Source organism: Marmota flaviventris, chromosome 1 (genome assembly GCF_047511675.1).
Source record: "Marmota flaviventris isolate mMarFla1 chromosome 1, mMarFla1.hap1, whole genome shotgun sequence".
Taxonomy (NCBI): Eukaryota; Metazoa; Chordata; class Mammalia; order Rodentia; family Sciuridae; genus Marmota; species Marmota flaviventris.
Window position 1 is genome coordinate 85,786,671 of NC_092498.1, and position 24,317 is coordinate 85,810,987.

The 24,317-nt window shown below is 34.4% G+C and overlaps 1 protein-coding gene across 11 annotated transcripts in view; it reads right to left on the reverse strand.

Moving 5' to 3' along the window:
* The window catches only part of Skap2 (src kinase associated phosphoprotein 2), a 204,091-nt gene that overhangs the window by 89,199 nt on the left and 90,575 nt on the right, over positions 1-24,317 (reverse strand). For all 11 annotated transcript variants that reach the window (XR_011707832.1, XR_011707834.1, XR_011707827.1 and 8 more), the window contains exons 5-8: positions 15,802-15,879; positions 14,661-14,744; positions 956-1,080; positions 18-81 (exon numbers count right to left, since the gene is read on the reverse strand). Coding sequence is in view for 4 of the 11 variants with exons in the window: in XM_071613873.1 (XP_071469974.1) it covers positions 18-81; positions 956-1,080; positions 14,661-14,744; positions 15,802-15,879 (351 nt within the window). In the remaining 7 variants the exon portion in view is untranslated. The remainder of the gene's footprint in view (positions 1-17; positions 82-955; positions 1,081-14,660; positions 14,745-15,801; positions 15,880-24,317) is intronic.

Sequence of the window (24,317 nt, forward strand, 5' to 3'; positions counted from 1 at the left end):
TCAATTGATGCTCTTACCTTGTAATACAAATTTCAGCTGCTGTACCCATTCCTCAGCATCTTTGGGAGAAGCTGCTGTAAACTAATAAAAGAACCAACAATAAGAACACAAATCACCACCGTAGAAATGAAAAGTATGTCGCATTCTTATCATTTCTTTAAGACCATTAGTAATTCTTTTCATGTCTAGTGGTACTTTTCTTGCAAGGATGCTTCTTATAATGTACAGTTAATTTTGACAAATTTACGTAATTGAAGCAGAGGATGATGGATTTGAAACTCTGATCAGCAGCTGGCAGCTGTGCAGGAAAAAAAGCTGCTTCTCTTCATCAATGTCAAAGACAGAACTGATGAACAAAATTTGCCCTTGACAATTAGAAGACACCCATGAATTTCTTTAGACTTCTGGGTATAGTTTTCTTAAAAATGTTCTTGTCAGATTCCAACACACTACCTGACAACTTAATTAACTGGCTTTCAACTGCAATCTCAGATATTTAAAACTTATTAAACATACATTCCATATTGATGCCTAGCTGATAGCTCTTGAATTGCAGAGCTGATACGTGTCTTTATCTTCATTTTCTCCCACACCCCTAAGCAATACAATATGCATTACCACTCTAATATTTTTCCTTTGATAATTTCACTCTTTCTGCTATGTAATTCTTTTAGGAAATCATACAGCTCTATTAAAATAGATATAAAATGCTACATGTAAAGCAATTGATAAATTATATATTCACTTCCTCCTTTTCAAGAAGATATCACTTGAAGTAATCTGAATTTTTTAAAATGTATTTTCTCTTATATGAATGTCCAATGTACAAAAACCAGTATTTTTTTATTATTACTAACATGTCAGTGAGCGCTGTTTTAACAAACTGTTAATGTCTCTATAAATGAGACTAGAACATCTTATCAACTTAATTTCAAGGCAACACAAAAACGCCAACCTGATAGATCCGTTTATCAGGAGCAGAGATTTCAAAGCAGCAATCTTTCTTTGCATCCTTCCTAAGAGTGTTATTCATTCTGACATCATAGCCATCTATTGCAAATTCACCTTTCTGTTGCTTGTCTGTTGAAGATAAAACCACAGTTAGAATTTCACTTACTACAGCAAATATAAATGTTCAGTCAATTTTCTTTTATATAGATTTTCTTTGTCAACTCTTAGAAAAGAGTAATTTTGGTCATATTGTTTTAGTAATGTAATGCTTAAATAACATTTCTACATATCATTTTTAATTCTAAAATACAGATATACTGGAGACAATTGCATCTAAAAAGGATATCTATGGGAACCAGAGATTGTGGTCTTGTTCATGAAGTGTGGATATAAGACCCTTGTATATAGGGAATATATAAGAACTAGAACTTAGAACTTGCTAGACAAACCCACTACCAACTCTGGCTCTTTCAGATTTAGAAAGTCAATGGAAAACTTGTCTAGTTGAAACTTTCTGGGTTTCATTAACCATTACCTCCTGTTACCAACCCCTTCCCACCATCAACATCAAAACAAAATATGTTTTCTTAAAAAACAAATCTTGGTACAAATGTAGCTCTAAATTTTAAATGCAAAGCAAAACAAAACTAATTACAAAAAAGCTATAATGTGAAAACAAAATACTTGGCTGGAGAAGGGTGGAAAAGTTTGTAAGTCATAACAAAAATTGAGATTTATTAACCAGTCAATGCTAAACTAGTAGAAGCACAATTGAATCTAATGATAAATATTGAAAGAAAAGATGGTTGGAACTTTGGTCAGATATTATTTTAAAGACAAAATAGAAATGCAACAAAGAGTTTAGTACTCTAAAAATGAGAATAAAATTAGCTTTCCTACCTTACTTGGTTATGTTATTTTGATACAAAAGCTGTATAGTTCTAGGTTATTTCTCAGATTAACACATGGTACTCAAAGTATGAGTAGGGGACAAACTGTCTATTGTACTAGGCTCTGAGAAAACAGAGAATGATCTCATAACATGGGATAAAGGGGTCTCTCAGTTCAGTGCATCAAGGATGGAAATATATATGTGTATGTGTATCTCCTTTCCTTAAATAAACTAATTTAATTCCTGAAGTAACATATATTTTAAAAGATCATGAAGAGCCTATCATATTCAAACTGTTGAATAAAAAGAAATATGATTTAGAAATTCTTGACTTAAATCTGGACAATCTAATTGTATTTAGTCATAATTTATATATCTGAAAGACTAAAAAATTCAATTCAAAAATTTGAAGTTTGTCTACAATTAACTCTTTGAAGTTCACAAACTATACTTTTAAATTATAGCATTTCTTGAAGTGCATATTGATATGTTTCTATGATCAGGAAAGTTTAGGGAGATTTTTGCTGAATTAAACAAAGTTAAAAAGTTTTGTGGGGGGTGAGTTCAGATTAGATCAACATGTCCTATTTGGGATCTTTAGTAGATTTACATACTGACTGAATTTCTAAGAAAAATGTTTAGTATGCATCATTTCCAAAAATCATTCATCTATGGAACCCTTTTTAACAGAATATTTTATGGATCTAGTATGCCCAAAGTCTACTCTGCAAAATATTTAACCAGAGAAACATTGAGGGGAAAATATTAAAATAATAAATTGTTAAGAATGGTTGGTTCTAAAATTCTCTTTTAAAAAACTAACTAAAGCATTCATTCTCTCATTCAACAAATTTATAGTAAGCACTTTAAACAAGCCAGGTAGCATTATAACACTTTATCAGACATTTCTTACCTTCCCACTGAAATAGACACACACACACACACACACACACACACACACAATCAATCTCTCTCTCTCTCTCTCTCTCTCTCTCTCTCTCTCAACAAACAGTCAATGATCCACTAGACTGCAAAAGAAATTTAATTTCCATTACAAAAATGAAAATAATCTGAGGTAATATATCAAAACCATCCAGGACAATTTTGAAAGATTCCTTTATGCCCACCCCACCCCACTCCACCAAGAAAACGTGTTTTCAAGGAGCAGATATGGAGCAAGTCACTCTCCCCTCTGCCACACAAAGGTTCCATCTCTTCAGTTGCTAGGTCCATCTGATCTAAAGCCTGTGCTTTTTTCCTCTACTTTAGGTCTAAAATTCTTATCAGTGTAACACATGAAAGTGGAAATGCATAAGGAGTAGTAGTCTACATTTGGATACGTAAAGCTGGTTCTACAAAGACTGAGTTTAGAAAAGCCACGGGGAACAGGAGACCTTCCTACACTAGATTTTTAGGAAGCAATAAGATCAGGTGACCCTGATTTATACTAGCAGATACACCTTATACAAAATTCCCAGGAACACATTATAGGGCCATGCAGCAGATCTTCCATTAAAGTCTAAGAGGAGAACCAGAGAGGGACCATGAATGCTATTTATTATAAACATTACATATTATACAGATAGGCCATTGTCCCAGAATAGGTAAAAGAAGAAAAGCAAACTAGCAGACAGGTGTCAGAAAGATATAATAAAAAAATGTAAGATTTTGAGATGTAGAAATTATAAATAAAGTAGGAGAATCAAAGTAAACTTTAGCCATTGTTTAACATGTTTGTTTCTTTTTGGGGTTTTTTGTTTGTTTTTTATTTTACAGTACAATGCATTTTGACATACTGTACACAAATGGAGCACAATTCTCATTCTTCTGGCTGTACATGGTGCACAGTCACTCCAGTAGTGTAATCACACATGTATATAGGGTAATAATGTCTATCTCATTCTACTGTCCTTCCCATCCCAATAGCCCTAACCCTCCCCTCACTCGCTTTACATCTTTTATAAAAGAAAAAATTCACATACAAGTTACAAAAGAGATAAAAGATGAAGTGACATAACATAAATAAAAAGGGCTGAGACAGGTAGAGATTGAAGTGAAGTCAGCAAAGCAAGGGAAAAACTATATAAAGGAATTGGAAAATGCAGTAGATAAATAAATGATGTATTAGAAGTGGAGTGATAAAAAGTAAAATTGACATTGCTGAAAACCAGATCATGTATACCTTGAAAAGCTCACTTAGCCTGTAGGAAAACAAGTAAAAGAGGATAGGGAGAAAAGGTAATACGATAGACATGGAGGACTGACAAAAATACAACATAAGGAAAAAGAGTGTTCTGGAAGATGAGTAACAAAACAGTGCCAATAATCAGACGAAACAGAAGAAAACTTCATTCTGCCAAAGACAGACCCAAGTCTGCAGAACAAAAGATGATGTTGTTTAACCAAGTGAAAGTAATAAAAAAGAAACTAATACTTAAACCTACTTGCTTGATTGGGGATAAAGAATCATATGAACAGCCAAGTGGGGTAGGGTGTGGGACCAGAAATGTTAAACAGAAGGAAATTCCTAACTCTTCCTCAATAGATTTGTAAAAGCATATTCATAAAGTAGCTTAGAGAGTCAAGGGTCCTATGTTTTTTCTCATATGTGTAAGGTAGAGAGGTAAAAGGAAAAGAAAAATGGGGGAGGGAATCTCATTAAAATAGAAGGGAGATCAGTAGAGTAGAAGAAAGGGACCAGGAAGAGGCAGGAAGGGAGTGAAAGGGGAAGTACTGGGGAATGAGATTGGCCAAATTATACTGTTATAGCATACGCATGTATGAATACAAAGCAAAAAATCCCACCATTATGTAGAATTATATTGCACCAATAAAACTATGAAAAAAGCATACAGTATGCAAATGTGAAAAAATAAAAATAAAAAAAATAAAGTAGCCATATTTCCCATTAGTCAACATGGTACAAGAAGTTCAAGGCATAAAATGGGAGACATGGCTATAATAAGACCTGCTCTTCTCCCTCACATCAGCTTCACTTCTGGGCAGAGAAAATTTCAACATTATATGATTATCCACAAAAATTTATATATACAGGTTAGTTCCAAGGGATTTTCTGAGATTGTTTCAAGAACATCTGTTGATTTGACACAGATTGTTAAAACCAGTTAAATGCCAACTGAATAGGAAACAAGGTATCTAGGTTCATTTACCTATAACTGTGAAAGACTAATAAAATAATTTATCTTAGTGAACTTCACACACAGCAGAAGCTTATTCCCTTAAGTGCCAAAACTTTTAAAAGTTTTAGTCATTGTGATGGAAATCTTTCTAAAATATATACTTCCTTAACTTCTCAAAATACGTGTTTTAAATGTAATTCAATGTTTCCTTGACAATCTAGCAGTTTCATTTTGAGTATTAGTTTTTATAGTATGCTATAACACACTGATGTCTGCCAGATGTTTGAGCTGTTGGCCCCCCTATTAAATTTTCCTTGGCTTCTACTTCACATTTCAACCTTGCCTCTATCCTATTGCTCAAGCTCAAAGTCTACAGAGCTGGAGGCTGCCAGGAGAAACTAGAATGAAATCCATTACATCAGTAACTTAATTTTACACAATTCTAATTCAGTATGTTCCAAGGTAAAACCAGTTGGCTCCAATCTCCTCCAAAACATAACACACGAGGCTAATGACAAAAGATTTCCTTCTACTTGTCCACTGTCTTTTAGGTTTACAGCTGCATTCTGGATTTTTTAAGCTTCCAAAAAGACAATGCACATTTACCAAGCTCCTTTCATATGTCAGGATCTTAATATAATACATCTCATACGTGCCTTGTGACAGAAGGTATATATTATATCCCAAACACTGATGGGAAAACAAACCTTAACTTAACCAACTTATAGACAAACAAATGGTTAAGTGGTAAGAACTAGGACTCTAAGCAACTGTGATACTAACCATTTCACATGGTTTCCTAGAGAGGTGTTTCCCAAAGTATATTTCAAGAAATCACTTATCTTGAATGCGTGCTAAAAATGCAGAAAGGGCTACCACTCTGCACTTGCTATACAGGAATCTCTAAGGGTGGGTACAAGAAACCAAATTTTAGCAAGCATTCCAAGTGATTTTGATACTAAGATGTGAAAAACCACTGTCCTAGACAGAATACATGATTTATGAAGTCACATAAAGAAAATAAGTATTATCTTACATTTCTTCCTATAACTTGGGTCAAACTTTCTCAGCTTCCTTTATGGGCTCCTCTACCTTTTCCTGTTTCTTAAACAGCCATGATGGGTTATGTTCTAAATCCTGCTCTTTTCTCACTTTACAGAGCTCCCTGGGCAATCACATTTAGTTCTGAGGATTAAATTCCTATCAACATGGCTGTGACTCATAATTCTCTATATTTAGTACAGTTTCAAGACTATATATCTAGATCTTCATCTATGAGCTATATGTTTCCTCTTTTGAATGTCCTTCAGATACAATGAACAGAACACACTCAAAAAGAAGATCATATCTCCATTCCCAACACTTGTGATCCCCAATTCCTATGATATTTCTTGTAGTTCCCATCTCAATAATTAATACTTCCTTTAACTCAAGCCCCCAAACAGGAAAACAGAGTACCATTTTTTATTTCCCCTTTTCCTTCACCAGGTGCCCCTATGCTCCCCCAAATACCCACTGCCACCTACCAAAATCCAATCAGTGCTATTTTTCTTACAAATATACTTGCTTTTTCCCTTCTTCATTGGCCCTTAGAAGATATGTTTAGAAAAACCACTCTCATTTCATTTTAAATACATCAACTATTAAATCATTCCAAATCCTTTATGACCCTTATAAGTCATATGTATTTATCAACTGGGACTCCGCAGCACCCAATCTTTCCTGTTTTTGTCCTGAGATTATTGGGTATGGGGCCTAGATTCCCGCCACAGTAGCGGGAGAGTGGATCTTCCCTGTTCCAGCTCAGCAAGCAGATGTTCCAGCCTGGAACCTCAATCTGAAGAGAGTAACAAACCAATCAAGAACATTCGGAATCCATTCTGGTGGCAAAGATACTTGCCAACTGGTGGCAGTCAACAGTGCAACATCACATGTCCTGGCACAGCAAGGCCAAGGCCAGCAGTGTGTTCCAACCAGACTCTGCAGGGACTGGGCTGAAATTCCGCCACCTTGCTCCTCTTGGTTCTCACTTACTTTCTGGCATGGTTGTTCGCTTTCCCATCAATTCTGCCTAAAGGCTGATACTCTCCTAACAGTTTCGTCTTCTGCATCAAGTTGGTTTCTGCTGTTGGTTTCAAGACACTAACTTGGCACAATGGCTAGTAAATAGAAAGCCATGCACTGTTCAGCCATGTTTGAGAATATCTGAAACTTTTATTTAAGAAGGTCTTTTCCCTCAGTGAACAACTCATATTATACTTGTAGGTATGAAAACTGATTAGGAAGGAAGAGGAAAAGATGTCCCTTGACACTAAGTCCTTTCACTAAACATTGTCACAACTGATACAAGTAGTGGTAGGACCTCATTTAAAGATAAATGAACATTTTCCTTTTGTTTGTTCAGATCACAGAAATACAAGTGCTAATGCTTGAAATATACTTTTTGGTGCTTTGAGTTTGACTGTGAGGAGATACCAGATTACTAAATGAAAAATATTATGAGCTATCTATATATTTGTTAATTAGCTATGAATGACAATACATTTGTGGATCCAAAAGAAACGTTTTAGCTCAAATTAAATATCTGGATAATATGGTTTGATGGCAGGTATTTCAAAACCTTTTTCTTGCTTTAGAATAAGAGTACATTGCAAGCATAACTATCAAGTGATTTTTGTATACAGTCACTATTATATTTTGGATCTGAAATGTCCCCCAAAAGAGGCTTGTTGAAGGCTATGGAGGTGGTGGAACCTCTAGGAGGTCTGGCCTAGTGGAAGGAAGTTAGGTCATTGGAATTATGCCCTTGAATGGGAGATTAGCACCCTAGCCAACTCTTCTTTCCTGGCTTTTCAGCCATCATGAGATGATAGATAGCTTCCTCTGCACCAAGCTCCTACCATGATGTACTGCCTTGAAGGTCCAAAAGCAATGGGTCAATAGACCATAGTCTGAAAAGTCCAAAACTGTGAGCCAAAGTGAACATTTCCTCTTTATAAGCTGATTGTCTCAGGTATTTTGTTATAGTATTGGAAAGCTAATATAGCCACACATTTTCTTTTTAACTACTTAAACATTTATTTTATTTTTAATTAAATTATTTTAACTGATATATAAAGACACAAAAATTGTTCAGATTTATGGGGTATTATACAGCCACACATTTTCAACCATAGGTATTAACTTGACTTAAAAACAAGATAGTATGAAGTAGGTGTGAATAAAGAATAAGTTATTTACAGGCAGTATTGCAGGAAGAGAAGTTAAAGACGTTATTTCTACTTTTTAAAAAAATATCTACCATTTTCCTCAAAAATTAAAATTCAGATAATAATTATGGTATGGTTTTTGAGACTACCACAACAAAAAGTACTGTTAAGAAAACCACTACACAGAGAATATTTTACTGTCCTATAGATGTTATCTTCTTAGAGCCTCCTACAGAGTGAATGCTGCTGCTGTGATTCTCACAACATAAGAGTGGCTCAAGATGAGCATCAGCTCCATGTGCACTCAAGGTCGCACAGCCTCTGCCTCCACGCATTCTCAGTCACTTCAACTTCAGAATGCATCATGCCTCCAGCCTCACCATCTCCAAACCTTCCCCTGTCTGCTGATGTGGCCTTTCCAACATCCAATTAGAGCTTGTCATGCCATCTGTTGTTTACTTTCAGTGCTTAAACATTAACTGTCCCTCAGACAGGAAAGCCTAAACTCCTGACAAGGGCATGTCAACTCTTCACAATTTGACTTCACCTTCTGCAGCTCGGCAGTCCTCACTCACCCACTATTCCAGTGAGCTGGCTCCCATGAATCCCACTGCTTAATGGGTCCTCTGTGCCGGCTCCTCTGAGCCAATTTATTACAGTGCTTTGCAATAATGGCATCTGACACACAGAAGCTCAAAGAATACCTACAGGTATGGATGTTGCTACAGCTACGTGTCTATCTAAGTATACTCATCTATCTATGCACCCATATAGTAAAGCAACATCTGAATATTTACATAAGTAGATATCAATTTTCCTTTCAACTTCTCTATACTGTTACAAGGTCTTCTAGCTACCAAGGCAGAAAATAAAGGCATATGTTTTATTTAAGGTTTATTGCAATAAAGAGATAATATTTGCATATCAAAGACCCAAAAGTCTATAAAATTGCAATGATTTTTGATAAAGCAGAATTAATGATTCCTAGTTCTTAAGGGATAAAGATTATTCTTCACACATCGAATGAAAACAAAATTGCAATATAAATCATAAAAATATCAGAATCCACTTACACATTTCATATATATCATCAGGATATAGTTATAAAATATTGATGCCCTAACCCAGAAATAATTTTCAAACTTAACAGTTATGTTCTCTTTATTCCCATCAATGGTGAAGTTGTGAAGAAAGTGAGAGAGCAGACGGTCAATTTCAATGAAAAATTTAAGTTCTCTGCCAAGTTCTGAAAGTTTTGTTACATTACATTATCTGTTTTATGCCCAATTTTCTACTGACTTTTATTATATGTAGGAAATATATTATAATGAAAAATTACAGCCACAAGATATAATAAATAACCTTTGATATACATTTAGAATGACTTGGTAGGACCAAGGCTCCTTGTAGCTGCCATTTACTGGATGATGCTGAGATATTCTTTAATTGAGAGGGCAGCATATGTCCTAAAAAGAGGTGGGTACTATGAACTGCCAATCCCAACCCTCCTTAAGTGAAAAGAGAAAAGGTTCATATCATAATGGTCATTCAAGATCATATGAAAGGTAAACAGAAAAAGAAAAAAAAATAACAGATTCCTAACTTGCCCATCATTTATGGGCACCTTGGAGTGGTTGATAACAATCACAAAGTTGTAGAGAAAGCAAAGCTTTAGAGCCAGAGAGATCTGCATTAAATCTCTGCTCTGCTTCTCAACAGTCCTGTGTTAACCTCTCTTGCTTAGACTAATTAAATGTCCTCCTAAATAGTCCTGTTGATCCCATCTTTTCCCATTCTGATACATCCTCCACAATACTATCATGATTAATTTTTAAAAACCAAATCTGGCTATATAGCCCTCTGCTTAAAGGCCATACTCAAAAACTTTAGGAAAGTCCTATTTTCAACAGGCTCTTAGCAATCTGATATAATTTACTTGCTTAGCATTACCTGGCCCCTCTCCTCACTCACTCCACACACCACCAGCCTTGTCCTAACAATGATCCCGTTCATGGCCTTTCAAAACCCAGAACTTCTACTGTTCTCTTGCCTGGTATGTTGTGCCCCTCTCTTCCTTATCTTGGTCCATCTGTGCTCCTATAACACCCACAACTAGGTAACTGATGAACAACAGAAATTTATTTCTCAAAGTTCTGGGAAGTTCAAGATCAAGGCACCAGCAGGATCATCATCCAGTGAGGACTGCTCTCTACTTTAAGATGGCACTTTGTTGCTGCATCCTCCAGAGGGGACAAACATTGAGCCATGACAAAGCAGAAGGACAAAAGAGGCTTTTTTATAAAGGGATTTACCTCATGTACATGGGTAAAGCCCTTGTGGCCTAGTCATCTCCTGAAAGTCCCATCTCTTAAAACTATCTCCTTGTACGTTTGGTTCCAACGTGTTAATTTTGGAGGGAAACATATATTCTAAGCATATCATTTACCCAGCAAACTCCTATTCATCATTTAAGGCCAAACACAATGTGCTCTTCACCAGCAATTCTTCCCTAACTCTCCTGGACAGTTCTCTCTCACTTCTTTGAAATCCAAAGATATTTTAGTTATTTCCTATACCACACTGCACTGCAATTATGTCTAGCTGCCCAGCTCCCATCTCTGATCCCATAACATTTTTACTTCTTCTCCCTTATACCCAAAAAAGTAAATTGTGAGCACCTCTAAGGATCTTTAGACTCCCCCAACCCAGTGCCTTTTATCTACTGAGTGTTCCACAAATGTTTACCGAATAAAAATATGAATACATGAGTAAGTGAATGAATGAATGGAATCTGAATATCTAGGATCTACAATCACAGGAAAAGGAAACAGATGAGAGGATGGATGTGATTTCATAAAGTAATAAAATATGTACTATATATATTTGTTACTTAAGGGCCCCAAATGGCTATGAATAATAAATACAGACAATATTTACGGGTACAAAGGTAAGTGCATTATATACCCTAGAGGATGGAACTACTCTTTCTAAGCCATTACTATCTTGATAGGTCAATATGTTTTTGGCACACACAATAAGGCAGAAAATGTGAGCTGTATATCTGTCAAGCAGTAACAAAGTACAGTTTAACCTAGTAAGTGGTATCAACTCCTTCTGTGCCTCTATAATCCATTTATCTAAATTCTACTTAGTGGGAGGATTACAGTTCTCATATATCTAAATAGCTCTTGCTATTTAGGTAAATGCTTCACACAACAAAACAAAGCTGCACAAATTAGTCACCTTATTTCACAAAAGAATATAAAAATATTTGACACATTTCCTGGAAAGAAAATAATATAAAGGAAAGAAATCAGGATCATGCAAATAAGCAAATTAAAAATGTCTAGAGGCTGATATTTTCCAAAGAGCCTAAAGGAGAGGAACTAATTTGGAATTCCAAAGGAAGCAGCCAAAGGAGAAAAGAACCACAAGAAACAGACTGAAATCACACTTGAAACAGGAGGCTTTATAGTAACTGACAGCAAGAATTTGAGGAAATAGAAGCCAGATATTCAAATACTAACATGAAAAAAAGAATGGTAAAATGCTAAATTTTTTAGAGTTTTATAGTTATACATAGTAGTTGGATTCACCTGAATAAACTCACATATTCATGGAATTCACTTTCAGTTCATGATCTGCCTCCTTATTCCTCCTCCTTTTCCTTCCCATCCTCCCTCCCCTTCCCCTTATTCTTTCCTCTACTCCACTAGACTTCTTTTCGCTCATTTATTTATTTATATTTGATTGTTTTTTTAACCTATGTATAAAGGTGAAGTCCTCTGTAGTTTATTTATATATGCACATAACTTGATGTTTTAGGAATTCATTCTGCATTGCCTCCCCTTCCCCATCCATCCACTGTGCCTCTCTATCTCCTTCTTTGACATTACTGATCTTCCCTTTATCCTTATATTATTCAACCCTTCCCTTCCCTTTTCCTTTATTTTATTCTAGCTTCCCCATATGAGAGAAATCATTCGACCTTTGAGTTTTTGAGTTTGGCTTATCTCATTCAGCATGATATTCTCCACTTACCCACAAATGCCATAATGACATTCTTTTTAAGGCTGAGTAGAACTCCACTGTTTATATATATATGCCACAGTTTCTTAATCCATTCATCTATTGACTGGCATCTGGGTTGATTCCATAATTTAGCTATTGTGAATTTTGCTGCAGTAAATATTGAGATGGCTATATCGATATTGCTATAGTATTCTGATTTTAGATCTTTGGGGAAAATATCAAGGGTGGGGATAGTTGGGTCATATGGTGGTTCCATACCTTGTTTTTTGAGGAATCCCCATACTGCTTTCCAGAATGGTTATACTAATCTGCAGTCCCACCAACAATGTATAAGTGTACCTTTCCCCTCACAACCTCGCCAGCATTTATTATTGTTTGTATTCTTGATCATAGCCATTCTGACTGGAGTGAGATGAAATCTTTGTATGGTTTTGATTTGCATAAAATGACACTTTTTAAAAATAATAATTGGTTGGGGAGACTAAATGAATCACAAAGTAGTTAAAATGCAAATTACTAAGAATGTCACTGACTCAGGAGGTCTCAACAAGTAAGAACAGGACTGAGAATTTAAATAATATCCAAAAAATTCTAATTAGAATTTCTTTATAGAACTTCGGCCTTTGAAGTAAATATAAATACTCCAAGCTTTCAAGGAAGGTTCTTACTGAACTGGACCTAAGTATAGGTATATACTAGTTTGAAATGGTGGAAACACTGACAGTACTACTCATTGATTCTTAAAGAAATTAGAAATGAGAAGCCTAATTGAACCAAAGACACAGGATTGAAACCTTCCTCCAAGACTTGTGAAAAGGAGGATTTTTTTTTTTTTTTTTTTTTTTTTTTGGTGTAGAAAGCTGACCTTGATCTAAATTCACAATACTGTACAAAAATCATACTTCTATAATAGTAACACAAACTTATAATCTATGACAATCATAACTTGTGCTTTAAGTTTTCTGATAAAACCACCTACTTATAAAAAAAGCTTATTTGTTTATGGTTGTTTATGGTTTACACTTCACTGATGCCACTATTTGAGCATATTATAGATTACTGATGGAATACAAGCTGGCCATGGGTGCTTAATTCATTAATTCCATTAGCCAAAAGATGAGACCAACTTCTAGTATTATATAAGTATTTCAAAACTATCTGAAATACAATAGTCTCGTCTGCATGTTTTAATAAGAAGGGGAAATCCTTAAAACCACAAATAATATCAAATAAAACATGGATTTCCAAATAATACTTATAAGTAACAATTTCATGAAAAAAATACATTTAGTGATTCTGGGACTTTATGCCTTTTTCTTCTTAAAAATGCCCCTTCTAGAAGTGAATATCTATGTGACCATTACTTTATAATATTCAATTTCTGACCTGCTTTCCCTAGGAAAAAAAGCAAAACCAAGAATTTACATTCTTTAAATTTCATTATTTTATGCCTATGTTTATTCAAATAAGAAATAAACAATATGAACTATGACTAAAAGGCTTATTAATCAACAAATGAAGTTACAAAATGCATCCTACTATTTGTATATTAATACAGTGAGTTAACAACAGCGGTTAAGAACCTGAACTCTGACCATACTACCTAGGTTATAGACAAATTCTATATCTGCCATTTACCAGTTCTGTGACCTAGAACAAAACTTAACCAATCTATCCTCAGTTTTCCTAACAGCAAAATAAATGTAGTTTATTTAGTAATAAACTAGTAATAGTACCTACCTCATATAGTTGTTGTAAGTCAATCAAATTAATATAGCTGCCATGCTTTGGCAGCTAAAATGCTTACACAGGATCCAGAATATAGTAAACCCTGTGTACATGTTTGCTATTGTTATTTCCATCTGTAAAGGGAGCCCAGCCAGGTGTTGTGCACATTTAATTTCAACTGAATTTTTCCTTTATTTTCTTTTCCTGCCTTTATAATTTTACACCTGTATGGTCTTTGTTTTTCCAGAAATTCTACAACTGTTGCCTGGATGATAAATATTTCTGAAGGTGAAAGGACATGGATGAAAGTTATTTTACTCTCTTTCCTAATTCGAGAAACACAACTGGGGCTGGGGTTGTAACTCAGTGGTAGAGCGCTTGCCTAGCATGTGTGAGGCACTGGGTTTGATTTTCAGCACTGCCTATAAATAAATAAAAATAAAGGTCCATTGACAATTAAAAAATATTTTTTTTAAAAAAAGAAACACAATTGAGTTAACTTTTAGGGCAATCTGGAATTCATAACATTTGTCACATAATGAAAGAGAATTATAAATTACTCTTAGACTATAATTATTAAAAATTCTTTGTTGTGCTTTCTCCATTTATCTTCAGTTTATCCTGTACCCAAAAGTTAGGGTAAGGGGACAGTAAAATGGTGCCCAAACCTCAAGCAATAGAAGTTGCTATAACTGAACACTAACCTACCTTTATCACTTCCATAATAATAGAACACTGTTTTGCTGAGAGCACACCACCGTTTCTGCCATTCAAATCCCAAAAAGCTGTGATCTGCAATAAAAGGGGAGAAAAAATAGTTCAGATAACACACATGCCATACAAATATAAGGCCATCTCCTGGTAAAAGGAAAAATTAGTTAATATAACTTCTATGGTTGCTTTTAGCTCTAAAATTCTATGACTAATTAGTATGTATCCTCTATTCCAAGAGACAAAAAAAAAATCCCAATAAAGCTAAAAGTAATAAAGTAAAGCAGAGATGGTGCTTGCCACTCTTTTGTGATCAACTGCCTGGTAACCAAACTTCCCTGACAGAGAGAGTTTCAGAAAGGTGTCCTATGTGTAGCCTTGAGATAATTTATTCATCTGGGTTTTGGTTTCTAATCTGTTATAAAAAGGATGGTAGGAGGAGCTGACCTAGATTATTTCTATTAAATCTTTCAGCTTTAAAATTCAGCTAAGAAAGCTCAGAAAAGCAAACAGAATATAAACAAAAGAGCCCAAAGGGATTACCCAAGAGATAAGCAGAACAGTAATGAAGAGACTTTCTGCCCTTCACTTCCCATATCATAACACCACCTCCATATTTCATTTCCATTAAACTTTGGTGTTGAAAGAATGAGACCATCTGGTCAATTCCCAATTATTATGGCCAATGGAGAGGAACACTGAAACGAATAAAAACAGTGGCAAGACAAGATGCCAGGCTTGATCTGAACCAGTCCTGGTGTGTGCCAGGTTGGGTGCAGGACAGAATGCTGCTCAACAGGATGGTTAACAGTGAGAAATCCCATCCTTGGGAACAGTAATGGCCCACAGCTTTCCTAGAGGATGGGGAAATAGTGCCTGAATAATTCATAAACAGCTCAGGCTGACAACTAAAAACCTGACCTAATGTTTTGTTATTTAAAATGATTTAAAGCTAAAAATTATATTATTTTATGGTTTGGATAATGTCATCCAGATTTTCTTATGGTCCTAAACTCTTCTACTTAAAGAGCATACTGGCTACACATGTATACTGCATGTATACTGCAGTATTCTCTCTTTATATTTTATCTAAGGAGGAAACCATTTTTAGATTTTTCATTAGACTCTTACAGCCTACCTTTTCTGCGTTTTTCAAGGTAGCCAGCCTTCAGGATGAAAGGAAGGTCCTGCGCTGCAATTGGAGGAAACTGGTTTCCTGTGGAAAGTGGAGAAGAAAAACAAAATTGAGGTAGATAATGCATTTTAGAAAAACCAAGTGTCAGACCTCATTAGATTCAGTGTACTTTTAATTATTGAAATTGTTTAAATTCCCATTAGTCTTGTTTCAGGTCCATTCCATAGACTAGTCCCTCTTTTCCTATAAATCTCAAGAGCAAAAAAAAAAAAAAAAGTTCTTCCCTCCTACGTCTTAATATATTATAGTCCCCAAATACAGAAATGTTCTACAACTGAATGACCTTGAGAGGGTGATATTTTTCTATTTATATTTCTATAAGGACAGGACTTAAAAACTATTAATGGATAAATGCAATAAATCCCTGAAAGAAAGGTCAGAAATTTTAAAAAATCATATAATTCTTTACATTTCTATAGATTAACTCTTCAAGAATTTCAATGCATTTTGACCGTTACTTGCAATATCCTTATTCCTACCAAGTAAACATAAAATTATTTTTCTCAAAATTAAATGCTAAAATTTGTTTCTCTGAGTCCCTAACAAATATTCTTTCTCCCTGATTGTACTTGCAGATAATCTTACAGACATTCAAGTAAATGAGTATTCTTTAGATTTTTCTAGGGAAAAGAGTCTAGAAACTAGATTTATCGGATAGAACAATCAAAAACAAATATTGGATCCCTATAAAAAAATCTAAAGATTAAACCTAGAGTTAAGTCAAATTACAAATTTGTGTATTTATGGTGATGGGTGATAGGTAACTCAATAGTTTCACAAGGATCCACCATTTTTATAAACTTCATTAGAAATATAATAGTTATACCCAGCATTTTACTAGAATTCTAACAATTGAAAACCACCAATTTAATTAAAGTTTCTATGGAATACATCCAATAGAATAAGTTTTAATATAGCATATGATAGAAATGTGTTTGGTAGGAAGCTGATTATATATAAATTCATCACAAAATTTTATCAGTTTTTAAAAAATATCCCAGGAATTATGGTACTGTAGGTATAAAATTATAGACACATTTCCTGAAGAAATAAACCTTAAAGTTAAATCAATAATTTCAGTTCCCTGATGGATTAATTTCACTCAGTAAGTACAAAACAGTATAGTGATAGTGATGATAGTGGTCTGATTTAGATCACTGAGGAGGCGTTAAATGTTCTTTACATTCAGAATAAATAATTTTCAAATCTTAAGAAAACTCAAATTATTACTTTTAGCATAGCTTTCAAGTTTAAAAAAAAAAGAAGGGAAAAGAATGGGGAAAGAGAAGAAAGAGAGGGATGTTAGACTTTGCTCAGGTGAATATATACATAACTTGAGTGTTTTGCTTTAAGAAAAATGTTAATTAAATTTCTACCTGATAAATCATAATAATATTTCATATCATAGGCAATACTTATTCTGATTCTAAATTCATATTTCTAATACAAAAATCTTTACTTTCATTCCTGGGGAGGAGGGAAGCAAGACATTTTTAACTGAAATTTATTTTTCTAAATCATTATTGCTACTTGTCCAATATTCAGAATTTGCTTAACAGCTATATGAAATTTTTCAAAAGTACATCAGTAGTATTCCCCTTAAATATTTTATATTTTATATTTATTCCTCAGAAGAACCATTTGAGTTGTGTAGCACCATAAACATATAAATACTTACTACCTTCTGATGGCTGCAAGAAATTGGAAATTTGCTACAAGATTTTATTTTTTTCACAAGATTTTAAAAAATGAATTCTCACATCATTTAGACTCATTCCACTATACCTATAAATAGTGTTATAGTGAAAAATAGTATTTTACCAGCTAAGAAGACTCAGATTGATCCAAAGTATTAAAATACTACAAATTAGATTTTGATAATAATAATACATCATTGTACTGATAATAATAATTGATAATAATAATACATCATGAAAAGGAAGTTAAGACTAGCACAAATCTACCTAGCGGGCAATATGAAGAACTGCCAAACATTTGCTGTGCACAATTACATTAGCTCCTATAAGAAACTGAAAACGCCCAATTATATAACATACCAGTGAATTTACAATTATACTATTAGATCTATTAACACTATCAAAAATTCATACCCTTGTCCTAAAAATAAGTTTTAAACCAGACCATAGTCCTTTAACATACTGTAGACATTCAATATGTGCTAGATTTAATTCATTATTATAATTAACCACTAAGATGTTAGTATAACTGCAACTATTAGTTGAACGGATGCTAATGTAATACTACGCTGTCTAGAGAATGTTCATCAGAAAGACAATAAAAGCATGACTTAGAAACTATCAAGTTAAGCACTGTAGTTATTTTCAAAGCAATTAAAAGATTTCCTTTGATAAGGTAAAGGTGAAATGAATAAATTATATTCTAACTAAGGGAGGAAAAACATTAACCCATACTCTAGACCAGTCTATTTATACTACAGAAAATTACTACATGGGCTTGGTTAAGGGGCCACAAGTTTTCAGTACCATGAGGAAATGAGGAAAGGCCAGTTTTCTTTTTCTAAAAGGAACTTACATTTCTTATATGATAGTTCCACTTTTCTAAAGCAGGTTGAAAAATCAGACATTAGAACTAACACCCATGTTTAGTTGCTTGGGCAACTGAGCAAGAAAGGGGTCTCCTTCCAACCTGCAACTTTTACTCGACATGAAACCTCAGGAGGATGAGACAGCTGTAGCAAAAGTAGAGGGACACATCAGAAGCATTCAAACAGAAGGCTCTATCTAGACTCCTCTCAACTAGTTCTGGTGGGATATGGAAATTTAAAACTTCAAATCCAGAGTGTACTTGACAATGATAAAGTTGGAGGAGGAGATCACTGCTTTTGAAGACTATGTGTCCATGGATATGGCTACTTTCAACAAGATCTAAAATCCATCCTGTATCACTGCAATTTAAAAAAAATGCTTGAAAGATGAGAAAGAAATCAGTAGAAATTTTAAATACTTAGGTCTTGAATTAACTTTTTATTCAGTTTCCTTTCTACCTACTTGGTTCTTCATGTGGGATTAAATAAGTATGTTTCATAAGAGATGTGACTCAAACATTTTCAAAATAGACTTCTATTTTTTATTATCCGTTTTAATTTTAATTTTTGATAAGCAACTTTGGTGACCAATTTATATGCTAGACTTCTAAAGTATATGAAACCTTATTTTACTTTTATCATTAATAAATCATAATATTACAGCCTTCATTGTAATAATATGTTCACACTTTTATGATTGTTCAATTTAGACTTCACACAAAATTTCTGCTAGGTTTCTGAGCCTCACCTTTTCTCCTTATTAGTTGGCATTTATATAATCTTCAATATGAACCCTAAAGCTTTCAAGTCATATAATTTTTCCACCACTTTTATGCAACTAAAAATCCTTTTCTTTTATATTGAAAGGGAAGGAAGAGATATAACAAGGATTGTTTTTTGTTCATGAGACTTCTCACTTTGAGTCACGATCTTCTTGGTCTATTCAGTCAAATATTTTGAGTCACTACATGATGTAAATGTTTTCCTTCAATTACAAAAAGTTAAGATAAGCTCCTCTAATTCACATGAACAAAACATCCATACGTTTATGTAAACCTTTTTTAATTCTTCATTTTCACCTTATACTTGGGATACTAGGTCCCTAAATTGACCACCCTCTGGGGGGAGACATAGTGCTTCCTTTCTTCTCTTCTAAATCCATGTAATGAACTTCATAACACTCCCTGGTCAGGCAGTATACCCTAAATTTGGTAAACAGACCCATTTTTTAAAATGTACCTATCTACTCAATGATTGCTTTATTTAAATTGCATTATATTAGGCTTTAATTTTCCTAAAACACAATCTCATTTCAAGCTGAAATACTCTCTCCTCCTCCTGGAGTAACCTCTCCTGGTTGTTTAATTGCCTAATTTTTCTTAAGAAGTGGTCATGACCCCAGCCATCACAAACACAAAAAAATTTTAATTTAAAAAAAAGAAGTGGCCATCAGAATTGAAGTACATTTTCAGGTGCTATTTCATAATGCCAATATCCCAATGCATCATAATCTTGTATAAGGTAATAAAAATGTTTTGTCTCCAATGTCTTCCAGATGATGCCAGTATCTTTACAACAATTTGGCTGAAGAGTATATTGGGTACTGAGCTTTAGGAAAACAGTCTATAGATGTGACTCAGTCTCCAGAGCTATGACTGGCTCAGAACTTATCATTAGTTCACTACTTTGCAATTGCACACATAAACTTGGGTGTCATTTTCCTAATTCTAGAAAATAGGTAGAAGACGCAAAGATGCAAAGTCATTGACCCTCTTTTTCTTATTATTCTTAAAAATTTTTAAGTAAAAATAATTCACTATTATATCTGCAAAATGAAAAACAAAACAAAATAAGACTCTGTACAAAGAAATCTAAACTTAACTTGAAAATATGGACATGTTATGTAAATATGTTATATATTTGTGTGTATATATTATATGTATATATAGATACACACACAAATATATATATTTTAAAAATAGTTTAGTGATACAGCAGATATCCAGAGTTTAGCTTTACATTAATACTGACTTCAAAACCCACAGTATAGGTTAAAGACGTCTATAATCAAATCCTAGTTCTGTAAATCTGTGACCTTAAATATGTCACTTGGTCTATCTAGGACTCCATTTCCTCATCTAAAACATAAAAAAAACAGGTTATTCATCTTGAAGGCTCTCCCAATTTTAGGACTCCATAAACTGTATGCATACTCATGTTTTTCTTATGCTTTAACAACTGGCCAAGATCCAAAATTAATTTAACTTTCAAAGATACCAACTGTGGAAATTGTTCATATTTTTTTTTTTGGGGGGGGGAGTGGTCAATTCCTTTAGATCTAGCATAGAAAAATTTCACATCATTTCAAACGTTTTATTCCTAGCTAGAATGTTAGCCTATTAATGTCTGTGAAAGAAAATAAGCATATAAATTAAATATTTTCCATATTCTAATAATTATTTTCTATACAGAAAACTGGAATTTCAAATCCTTTTATCAGTTTTTTAGTGGCAAAAAGAAAATTATTATATATTTAATCATATATTCAATAGACATAGCAAACAATAACTTTTAAGAAAATAATAATTCTGAAAGATGACTAATTTTGTGACATAAGCACAGTCTTTTCATGGAGCTTGTTTTCTTACCACTATTTCTTCAGAAGGGATTAACCAAGTAAGACTAATACTGGTGACTCTAAAGTTATCATGATATTTCCTTTAAAAACAAAGACAGAAAAGGCTCACAGCATGCCTAGACACAAAGATGGTCAACTTCCAATTAGCAGAACCACAGAATTCTCAGGAGGGTTAGGCTGTGGGGACAAGGCCTTAAAGACTGATAAAGCAGTCTATGTAATGACACAGGGCAAAAGCAGAGGTTGCAATCACAGGTTTACCATCTGTTAGTCTCCTCCCTTTTCTGTAAAGTGGCAAGCCACTTTGAAAGCTACCAAGCAAAAACTGAAAAACCATTAAGGTAATTCAACTTTGCCTTTATTCACTCTACTTCATGAAATGGAAATCCCAATAAACCTCAAGAGAATTCCAATATGCCTTCAGTGAGTCTATGTGGGACCAAAGAAGACAACAATAGCTATCAATATTATTCTCTATATGCTCATGAATATAATACAAAGATTGTTTATTCAGAATCCAATCAAAAGCTTCTATTTTATATCAAATATTTATTGATTTACTTACTTATTTATGGCTGTACTAGTTTTCATGAAAATCTACCAAAATATATGAAATTCAAATGGCAAGATTGCAGAATAATTAGGAGAAACCTGAAATAAAGTATGTTAACCAGTATCCACTAGAATCAGAGTCAAAAAGTCACAGGCCAAAAGTATGTGGGAACTATATCATCAATAGGGTTCAATTATCTTTTCCCATCACTTAGAACTGTTCCTTTAGAGTATGTGTAACTATCTGATTATTGTCTGTGGATAGCTTTTTTTTAAACAAGTCTTTAATACAGGATTGCTGCCCTTTTCTCATCAACCAAGATGAGAAAAAAAAATCTCTTTAAGATTCTCATTCTTTGATCCATGATAGACCATCAGGTATCACATTTTTGTAATATATTGTTTGTTCCTTTAGGATTAAAAATATATATTTTTTAAAATTTTAAAATGCCAAATTTATTGATTTGTGGAAAACTCTGTAAGAATCTCTCAACTATTTCCAGGGATGATAGTATATGAATATACTGAATCAATCATTCAAAAATAAGATTCGATATGAGAAATTCCACAATGGAAACAAGATTATAATCATATATTTATATAAGGTACCCTCTTTTTATATTGATAAAAACTTTTTAATAATAGGTCTTTTAATTTCACAGAAAGAATAAAAAACAAATTGAATTATCTACATACAATAATTTCTCAGCTACTTTGTATTTGTCTATATTTTAATCATCTGCTCTGCCCTCCAAATTAACAGAATTCCGAAAAACAATAGCCTCCAAGAAACAAACATCTTGAAAAAAATGAAAAACAACCTTAAAATGGAATACACACTTCTCCTTAAACTATAAACATAATCCTAAATATATCAAAATTTTCACAGGAACTCTTACTTAAAAACTCAATATATACAATTATGAATTAGGTTTTAAAGTTTTTCTTCACCACAATCAAGATGTCCCAAATCTGATATTATATCTTTAAACTGTGGTTAAAACCCTGGGTTTTCTATTCAAATTGCCCCTAAACCACTAGTTTTGTGACTTAGGAGGTTACTTCAATGCATTAAACTTTATTTTTGAACATACATAATAAGAGAGCATACTCTGGAGAAATACTGTGGGAATTTAGAAGGTCAACACTGAGGATAATCCTTTAAGAGATGTTAGTTCTTATAATTACTACTATTTTTTAAATGACAGATACGTCACAAGTCCCTTGTTCTACACATAAGAAAACAATAAGATGAAAATAAACCACTTAAATAAAAACATGAAAGTTAAACACTGCTTAGCAATACAAAATTCTTTCCACTTGTAGATATTTGGCCAAAAAAAAAAAAAAAAAAAATCTGATCCATGAAAAAGCACACAAAGGTATTATATGTATGATTAGTATAAATGAAAAGGAACAATCCATTCACTTATTAAACAAATGTTCACTATTGTACATTATTTGCTGGCCCTTCTCTAAATATTACTTAAAGAAGGCAACCTGGAAAAATAAAACTCAATATTGAAAATTTGTTGAAGGCATTTAGGAGAAAAGTCAAATAATCTATGTATAAAATGTAAAGAATAGCAATTAATAATGGGTTCTACTCCTTTATTCCTTACCTGTTATCTCTTATCAATCACTACCTGTTCCACATCTCTATACTAATAATCTTTTTTTTTTTTTTTTTTTTGAGAGAGAGAGAGAGAGAGAGAGAGAGAGAATATTCTTAATATTTATTTTTTAGTTTTCGGCGGACACAACATCTTTGTTTGTATGTGGTGCTGAGGCTCGAACCCAGGCCGCACGCATGCCAGGCGAGTGCGCTACCGCTTGAGCCACATCGCCAGCCCCTAACGTTTTACTTTTTTTATGTGGTGCTGAGGATGGAACCCAGCACCCCGTGCATGCCAGGCGAGCGTGTTACCGCTTGAGCCACATCCCCAGCAATACTAATAATCTTAAGAATCCTTTTTTAAAGAACTATCCATGGGAGAGGATCCAAGATGGCAGGCCAGAGGGAGGCAGCATTCTGTGTTGCTCCATGACCTGGGACTCAAGTAGTGAGAATACTGCTTCACTGCCAGCGATATTCCTGCCCCCACGCAGGAAGCACTGGCCCGTCCAGGGATCCAGGATGCCTCAGTGGCAGAGTAGGTCTCCCAACTACTTGCCCACGCAGGACTACCTGGTACTGAGCGAGACTAGCAGCAGCAGCAGCACCCACAAAGAACTTTTGGCCACCCACCCAAGCACAAATCACCGAGGCCGCTCCCACAGAGGACACCCAGCAGCTTCCGCCCACAGGAAATCAGCCACCACCCCATGTGGACCCCCATCTACCAACATGGGGCTTCCCCAGTCACCACCATCTTGTACTCTGTAACAGCAGAGATAGTCCCCTAGGCACAGTAGCCCTCCTGCACCCAGGAACTTCACACAGGCCCTGAAGTCAGCTGACAGCCACACACTGCACTCCACAAAGCTCCTCTCTGAACTCATTATCCAACACCATCACTGGGTTCCCCTCACCCGACTGGACACCCTACTGCTGAGAGTAGGAGCCTCCATCTTGGGCCACCTTCATCACCATCTTCAGTGGGGGCAATTCCCAGTTTGGAACTCAGCTGGCCAGGTACCCAGTTTCTAACCCCCTCTCCCCAGCAGCCGCTACCCCAGTGTAGTGACACCCTGATTACCTTC